The sequence below is a fragment of the Drosophila ficusphila genome, unplaced genomic scaffold (assembly GCF_018152265.1).
Source record: "Drosophila ficusphila isolate 14025-0441.05 unplaced genomic scaffold, ASM1815226v1 contig_106, whole genome shotgun sequence".
Classification (NCBI taxonomy): domain Eukaryota; kingdom Metazoa; phylum Arthropoda; class Insecta; order Diptera; family Drosophilidae; genus Drosophila; species Drosophila ficusphila.
Genome location: NW_025063993.1, coordinates 9471536 through 9480826, shown reverse-complemented (window position 1 = coordinate 9480826; position 9291 = coordinate 9471536). Strand labels below are relative to the sequence as shown.

Below are 9291 nucleotides of genomic sequence, written 5' to 3'. Positions count from 1 at the left end.
ACCTCCTGTCCAAGGATCCGACTGTCAGGGATCCTGTCCTTCCACCGGCGGAACCGAGCATGTTGCGGAGCATTTGCAGCTCTGTTTACGACCGAGTTTGCCTGCGTTCGACTAATTTGTGTGGACTCTATTATGCGCGACTGGGAGTGGGAATCGAAATGGGATTTGTCGCTGGGATTGGCGGCGATGGCGAAGGTGAAGGTGGGCTGCCGACTTAAGCCCGGCCAGACGTCTGATGAGCACTTAATTCCCGGTCGCTAATTGGTTCCAAGATGAAGGACCACGCACCGGTGGGATGATCGAGCTCGGAAGTCAAGCGATTGGCGGTGGCATGCGAAATGTCTTCTGCTGGTTAAAGCCAGCTTAAATCACGGCTATATTTATGGCTGGTTAATTATCGGCGCGCGCTTAAACTTTAATCAATTTTTATCGCTAATATTTCTTCTCCCCTCGCTTTATGTTATCATTAATAATGAATATAATTATGGAATGTCAAAGTGGGTAGAACGGAAAAAAGAGCTGAAATTCAATCGCTTTATGAGGATGCAGATACAGTTGCAGATACAGAGATACGAGATACGTGAGCGGGCCATCATTAAAGGCTTTTGTATGCAATTACATGCCGCATTGAGCAATCATAAATTAGCTTTGGGAAAGTGCGATAAAAAACATAGCGAAATTCAATTAAATTATAAAATGTGCAGAAATTTAATGCCCGTAATGAAAGTCGGCACAGCTCGCGTTCGCATTAATCATAACAATTTGCAACTCACTTTCGCCCACCTGCAGCATCTCTTATTTCGCATCGATTGAAAAAAAACGGCTACTGAAATCTGCCCACTGTATATTCATATTTGTTTTAAATGTCAACAATCATCAATGCAAATTCACTGCAAATATAGCCAGTCACTCCTGATTTATCATTGAACCGTCGCATCAATTGCGATCGAGTGGCGTCTGATGGGGGGACAAAATGTGAAACCAAGTGGAAACCGCAGCGGTGTCAAAGATATACAGATATGGATACCTGATAGCCTTAACTATTCAGAGCTGGCCTTACAAATTAAAGAGCTTGAGATTAAAACAAATTAGGGTCAGGGGTTATTAAATCAATAAAGTCTGAAACAGATAAAACATAAATATTTATTTTTCAGGAAGCTTCGTTTAATAATTCCATGTCAGTTTTGGTAGCAAAGTGTCAATTTGATTTTCCTGTGACCCCCAAATTTAGTTAAAAATTCGTTTGCATATTGTTCGTGTCCGCTCCCTTTTTGATGGGAAAAGATGCCGAGAGTTAGTTTCAAAATTAAATTATCGGGCTAGCAACTTTAAGGGCAGCGGCTGCAGGAATAACAATTCGCTTAGCTAAGCATTTTCTGCGTGCCCCGATAAAATGTTCGACCCGGGTAAATATTTGTGAGAATATCTGGCAGATAAACCATGAAGCTCAACTATGCGGATCCATGTGGGTGTTTTCCCTGCTCTGTGTGTGTGTCTGCGAATAAATTCTGCAGTGCGTAGCTCAAAATTTCCAACACTAAATTGTTATGGTTTTTAGTCTTAAAGACAAATGTACTTAGCCAGGAGCCGGAGGACTAGGATCAGGCCTAGAGCCCGTCGTCGGTGTCGGTTCATTGTAAAGTTTTGCATATGCCCGAAAATATTTACTCGTGAGCAGATTGTTTAGTTAAACCGTAAAAAGACCGGCTTGTCCGGGTGGGTTTTTGGCCTGAGTTACTCTGTCGTTGCCAGAGACAATGTAACATTTAAGAAAATTTAAGCCGGCGGCGACTTAAAAACGAGACGAGTCCCTTTTTGTCAGTCGTCCTTTTGGCCGGGCCATATGATTTAGCCATTCTGCTGTTGCTGCTGCTGCCATTGTTGGGGATTTGGCTTGCCGTTGCCTTTGCCTCTGCTTCTGGCTTTGGATTTTTTGCTCATTGTCTTCGGGCAGCCCGAAAACAGCGAGTCCAAAGTGGATGGCCAGCAAGGCCAAAGCCCATGGATAGATGGATGGACAGGCAAACAATTGTTGTTTGTATCCTGGTTAGCTTTGGCCAGGCTCCTCCTCCACTGCGGCTGCTGTACAAATTAGTTTCTAATACCTTCAAGTCAAACAATGGACCCCGAGACCTTTGCCGGCCGGGCAAACAGACAGTCGGGCAAACACTGGATGGATCTGTGGATCAAACCGGGCTTGCACAAAGTCCGCCCCCCAGAAGTTTGCCGAATCACTTGAGCGTGTTTATGAAATAACGTTGACTCGAGTCTATATACTTGGGGGCGTGCTTGTGTGCCCTGTGCCCTGTGCCTTTGGCCGCCTAATTACAAATCCCATCCGCCGTCGATTGATTCCACAGCAAATGGTATTTTAAATAGTTTCGCTTAGTTTCATTTAGCCCCATTTAAAGTCCACTTCAAAGCTTCCCCCCTCCAACATTGCGTAATGATGCAGACGCCGCTCCTCCGCTCGAACCGAAAGTTGCGGAACCCGAAAACAGAACCACAAGACCATGTGGCGGGTTTAATGAGCTAGCTGATTCTCCCGATTCCTTGTTCACCGTCATCCTCCGTTTATCTTTGGCCGAAAGTTTTAAAATTAATTTTTAATTGTTTATGCAGCGAAAGTTCAGCTCGAGCAAAGGGAGAAAAACAAGGGAAAAATAAAAACAATTCTTGGAGCACTAAGAAATAATAAAGATACTTTTGTTTCTTGTTTGTATTGTTTTGTTTTCTTAAAGGACCTGACCCTGGAAGTTAACCAATTTTCAATGAACTCGAAAAGAAAATTAGTGGATTTAAAATAGTGTTCTAAGAAGCTGTAGCTGTTTAAGGTTTAAATAAAAACACAAATCTTTCTTGAAGTTTAAATATTTTTGTATTGAAGATTTTTGTTTCACATTTATATTAATATTCACTGATCTTTGAGAATTCCCCGACCCTGTGTAGAACCATAAACGGCAGCTGCTTTCAGCCAACTAACCGAGAGATCCAAGACCTTGCCTTGAGCAGAGTTCACAGCTCGTCGATGGTCGGCAGATGTGAATGCAAATTTCGGGGGGCATTCATACAGTAATCGGGGCAACAAAGTGCCCATTGATAACGATCGTGCATAACCGTAAACCGGGCTGCAGAACCCATGGGCATTACGGGCGGGCCATTTGCATAACACTGGCCAAAAAGAGTTGACGGCGCGGTGTCAGCACTAAAGGCAAAAGGCAGCGGAAAACAGAGGCAATGCTTTATAAAAGAAAATTATGCAAATTGCTAATAAATTATAGTGAGCCAGCGAACGACATGTAAAATAATAACAAGCGGACGGAGATGGAGCCGCTGATGGCGGTGGCAGCGGACTTTTTGGAGGGGGGGTGGGGCGGTCGCGAATTGAATTACAAATGTAAACACAATGCCACAGGACAGCGCTGGAGAGCAGGACTCGCCAGGACTTGCCAGGACAGCGCCGGAGTGCTGACAGGATGGGGGCACTGCGAAATCATTAAAATAATAAAGCGCTGTGTTCGCTTTCAAGACGACAACGACGCGATGACGACGCTGACAACGGCGACAAGGACATTAACTGGCGAGCGGATAATGGCGAAACTTTTTGACATTTATTGTGTTTGCGTCGAATGTTTATTTATGATTGCACGCGGCCGGGGTCGGTCCGTATTTACATTACAATGATCAGAAGAGCATAACTAAGGGCGGCCGCCAATTCCCAACCCCCACTTCATTCCCATATCATATCATCGGCTTGTTTGCGAATGCGTATTAAATTAATGATACTTTCTAGTTCATAAAATTCGTTATGCCATAGCTTCGGGCAGTGATTTTGATTCTGGTTCCGAATCGGCTCTGTGTGCGAGTATCAACGTCAAAACACAAATCAAATAATCACATAAATGAGAGCACAACACAAACGCTGCCACATGCGGCGGGTGTGTCTATTGGATTGAAACAAATTGATTGTCATAAAACATCGTTTATACATATTATAATGTGTCATGGGATGTTCATGCTTCGCTTAATACTTTTAGTACGAAACCAGACCGCCAAAAAATATACAGTCGAGCCCGCAAAGCGTGAACAACCATCTGCCACATTTTTGAAATTATATAAAAATAAATTTTGAGCTAAGGAATAATATGTGTTTAAATTCGTATAAAATGTTTTTTACAAACTGAGACACATAAGTGATGTTTTTAAGTTTTCTATACGAGTATAAAGATTTTTGGACCTTAATCTTAGATATTTTTTTCTTCTTACACTTTAACTTGAAAATAAATATTAAAGAATCCCCACCGTATTTGCATCCTCATCTCGGTGGCTTACCAAGATTTCACAAGTGGCGATGTGAGTGATGGCGATAAGGACGTCGCTGTCCGGGGATCGGGAGTGGTGTGTATATAATATATATGTGTTTTTGGCCCCTTTATGAAGGCGATAGTTCCCTTAGCAACTTCGACCGAAGTCGAGACCCAAAGCAGGCAAAATTTATGGTTGTTTACAGCAGATTGCACACCCCATTTGCTTTGTTTTGCACTCGCTGCCACTTGACACACATTTTGGGCCAAAACTCAAGATGGTTATATGACGATGACTCTTGAAAAACCGAAAAACTTACGCAGTTTTGTCTCTTTAATTAGTCCAAGGCCGCGGAAGGGGCGGGGCTGGGCGGTACGGGGCGGTGTGTCTCGGGATGGTTATAATATTCGCAAGACCCTCGGGAGCGCCAAAGTGAAAGTGCCCCAACATCATATGCATGATTTGTGGAAAGTTTCCGCAGCCAATTTGAGCTCCTCCTGGTACCTCCTTCGAGCCCTCCTTTTGCCGCCAGCAAGCTTGTTTTGCCAAGTTTATGAATTTCATAGCCAAAGTTTTTCGGCAGCGCATAACATGCTCCCAACTTGTAAGCTGCTCCGTTGTTTTCCCGTCTTCGTTTCCCTCGTTATTGCGTGCAGCATATTTTCCTCGAAATCTTTGATATCCCCGTCGCAAGGAGCAGTTAACGGGATGCGGGCTACAAGACCCGCAGTTTATTACAACAATTCTTGCGGGCCATAAAATTCTACCATTGCACAATTAGCCGATTACTTATGTTGACAGGATGGGTTATCGATGGCATACTGTTTTAAGTCAGCCAACGACTTGCAATATCCATAAACATGAATGTATAATATCTAAGTGCCAAATATATTTAGAACATCTTACCCATTCAATTATACATATTATTTTCATCATTGAGTATCTTGAAGATTAATCTTTATGTTTATTACATTCATTTCAATTCCAAACCACCAATCATCAGATAACAGATAAATCCGCAAAGGGAACAAATTAAAACAAATTCGAAAACTTATTAGCAAAACCCATTAAACAAATACGATCTTGCTGACTGAGCGACCTTTTGTTAGCCATCAATCTTGAGCGGTTCGTTGAACTCCGATACCGAGTAGTACGCAAATTACCGATAGCCACTTGAGAAATTAACGTTCGAAACTATTAATAAATGCCCATGCCGAGTGAGCAAACGAAAACGTACGCTGCCATTTAAATGTTTGAATACCTTTTTTTGCATTAGATCTTGTTAAGAGGTCCGATGCTCGCTCTTGACCGTGAAGCTATATCTAAAGCTCTGGCCATACCGATCGAATCCGATCGATGCTGCGAACGCCAAACGAAAGCGAAACGTGGAGCGTTTAGTTCCGCACTGGGCAATCTTCGGGCAACTCCGCCTCTGCACTATGGGTTTTATTGGCCATATTTTGTTACATTTCAGAGCTCGATATAACTATAATAAAATATTCTGAAGTAAAATGATTTTTAAGTATAAACGATTATTAAGGGTTATGATAATATTGAAAATACAAAGAACTTCGTTATGAGTTTAACTTATTAAGGTTCTTGTAATTTTATTTATTAAAAGTTCCGATCTTCCTACCGAATGAGTAATACAGGTATTTCGATGATAGTGATTCCGATTTCAGGACTTAACATAAGCTAGATTACTGGATTACCCAACATTTTCTACCAATTATATATGAATTATTCACCCACTGTACTGTGGACCAAACCGGCTCCCAGCTGGTCTTAATCTCCACGTGAATTCGAACCTGGGCGACGGAGACGGGAAGGGGGCACTTGAGGGCTCGAGTGGCGCATGTTGGGGCTTTGGCCAGATTCATTGCTTTGTTACCGATTCGGAATCGGTTTCGATTTCGATTCGGCTTCCGCCGCTGTTTGCCGGCAAACAGAGCGCTGCTCATTGTTTGAGTTGAAGCTGGCAAACACTGGAGCGTATAAATATGCGGACAAATTGCGACGATTAATCATTCGACCCATAGATTCCATCGTCAAAGCAATTAGCTTGGAGATCTATAGCAAAATGGTGAATATCCCAGCAGCAGGATAACCCAATCCAAGGATTACCTCTCCTAACTCCGAATTCTCCCTCCAAATTCCAGAAACTTTTCCTAGCGTGCATCTTTATTGCCGCCGCGACGGCTGCAGTGATTCCTGTCGAACAAACCAGGCACCGTCGTGACGTCTCCGAGATCGTGAACGAGTACATCCCGCCGGCGGAGGAAGTTGGCGCCGAGCTGGCCCAAGACCCCGCCGCTCTGGGAGAAGATGGATACCGCTACAAGACCGTGCGCAGGCTGAAGCTCCGCCACCGCCGCGACGTTTCCGAGATCGCCAACGAGTACCTGCCCCCTTCGGAGGAGCTTGTGGCCGACGCCCCAGTCGAGGAGGTTCCAGTGGAGGAGGCCAGCCAGGATTCCGCTGTTCTCTCCGCCGATGGATACAAGTACAAGACCGTGCGTCGTCTCAAGTACCGCCAACGCCGTGATGTGTCCGAGATCGCCAACGAATACCTGCCACCCACCGAGGAAGTTGTTGCCGACGCTCCAGTTGAGGAAGTTCCCGTTGAGGAGGCCAGCCAGGACTCCGCTCTCCTTTCCGCTGATGGATACAAGTACAAGACTGTCCGCCGCTTGAAGTACCGCCAGCGTCGTGATGTGTCCGAGATCGCCAATGAGTACCTTCCCCCTTCTGAGGAAGTTTCCACCGAAGCCCCCATTGAGGAAGCCCCCGTTGAGGAAGCCAGCCAAGATTCCGCTGTTCTTGCTGCCGATGGTTACCAATACAAAACCGTGCGTCGCCTGAAGTACCGTCAACGCCGTGATGTCTCTGAGATCGCCAATGAGTACCTGCCACCCACTGAGGAAGTTGTTGCTGATGCCCCAGTTGAAGAGGTTCCAGTTGAGGAAGCTTCTCAAGATTCCGCTGTTCTCTCTGCCGATGGATACAAGTACAAGACTGTCCGCCGCCTCAAGTACCGCCAACGCCGTGACGTCTCTGAGATTGCCAACGAATACCTGCCCCCTTCTGAAGAAGCTGCCACCGAAGCACCAATTGAGGATGTCCCCGTTGAGGAAGCCAGCCAAGATTCCGCTGTCCTTGCTGCCGATGGTTACCAGTACAAGACTGTCCGTCGTTTAAAGTACCGCCAGCGCCGTGATGTGTCCGAGATCGCCAATGAATACTTGCCCCCTTCGGAGGAGGTTGTCACCGAGGCCCCCATTGAGGAAGCTCCAGTTGAGGAAGCTTCTCAGGACTCCGCTGTTCTGGCCGCCGATGGATACCAGTACAAGACCGTGCGTCGCCTGAAGTATCGTCAACGTCGTGATGTTTCTGAGATTGCCAACGAGTACCTGCCCCCTGCCGAAGTTATTGCTACCGAAGCTCCCGTTGAGGAAGCTCCAGTTGAGGAAGCCTCTCAGGACTCCGCCGTCTTGGCTGCCGATGGATACCAGTACAAAACTGTGCGTCGTTTGAAGTACCGCCAGCGTCGTGACGTTTCCGAGATCGCCAATGAATATCTGCCCCCTACTGAGGAAGTTGTTGCCGACGCTCCAGTTGAGGAAGTTCCCGTTGAAGAAGCCAGCCAGGACTCCGCTGTCCTTTCCGCTGATGGATACAAATACAAGACTGTCCGCCGCCTCAAGTACCGTCAACGCCGTGACGTCTCTGAGATCGCCAACGAATACCTGCCGCCCACTGAGGAAGTTGTTGCTGATGCCCCAGTCGAAGAGGCACCAGTTGAGGAGGCTTCCCAGGATTCTGCTGTTCTTTCCGCCGATGGATACAAGTACAAGACTGTCCGCCGCCTGAAGTACCGCCAGCGTCGTGATGTTTCCGAGATCGCCAATGAGTACCTGCCCCCATCTGAGGTTGTTGCCACCGAAGCCCCCATTGAGGAAGCCCCCGTTGAAGAAGCCAGCCAGGATTCCGCCGTCCTAGCTGCCGATGGTTACCAGTACAAGACCGTGCGTCGCCTGAAGTACCGCCAGCGCCGGGATGTTTCCGAGATCGCCAACGAGTACCTGCCTCCTGCGGAGGAGGTTGTCACCGAGGCTCCCGTGGAGGAGGCTCCTGTTGAGGAAGCTTCTCAGGACTCCGCCGTCCTGGCCGCCGATGGATACCAGTACAAGACCGTGCGTCGCCTTAAGTACCGCCAGCGCCGCGACGTGTCCGAGATTGCCAGCGACTACCTGCCGCCCGCCGAGGAGGAGGTGGTGGCTGATGCGCCCGTCGAGGAAGCGTCCCAGGACTCCGCCGTCCTCGGCGACGAGGGCTACCAGTACAAGACAGTGCGCCGCCTGAAGCTGCGTCACCGCCGAGCCCTGTAAGTCCGGACGTATGAAGATAAACCTGTACCTGAGCTGCTCGTTCACGACCAGAACCCCTCACCCCACCAACCAACCACTACTAGGACATAAGTTTGCTATTATTTAACGATCGAAATCAACGAATAAATCCAACGAGAATTGTTATACCATAAGCCCGATTTTGCCTGTTTTCGTGTATATCCGGCGGCAACGCACCTGTTGGGAATGGGACTCGGACTCGATTCCATAAATTGTGTACCTTTTCGCTTAGTTATGACAGCAACAGTTAAGCTCATGGCTCAGCGCACAAGAACGCAATTATCCAAAAACGAGGTGGGCGAAGGGAAGAGAAGGGGTGGCTGGGTTGGTCAGGACTCGACCCTGGATCCTGTATTCTGTCCCGGGTCCCGGGTCCCGGGTCCTGGCACCTTGCTCGCAACCAGGCGCAACTTCGGCGAACTCTAACAAATACTTTAAGCTATGCTTTTGAAGATGTTAATCTCATGTCAAGTCCACTTTACACACAACGTTAAGGGTTTGCGCTGGCCTGCCATGTCCTTCTCAGCCCTTTATCCCTGCACTGAAAGAAAAGGGGGGAAAGGAGTTTCGAATTATGATA

At 47.0% G+C, this 9291-nt stretch overlaps 1 protein-coding gene across 1 annotated transcript; it reads left to right on the top strand.

Moving 5' to 3' along the window:
- The first annotated feature begins 6346 nt into the window (after nucleotides 1-6346).
- Nucleotides 6347-8845, top strand: LOC108096190 (fibrous sheath CABYR-binding protein). Its single transcript, XM_017197572.2, has 2 exons — nucleotides 6347-6388; nucleotides 6465-8845. Exons 1-2 carry the CDS (start codon nucleotides 6386-6388, stop codon nucleotides 8691-8693), a joined length of 2232 nt encoding a protein of 743 aa, XP_017053061.1. The 5' UTR covers nucleotides 6347-6385; the 3' UTR covers nucleotides 8694-8845.
- The last annotated feature ends 446 nt before the right edge of the window (nucleotides 8846-9291 follow it).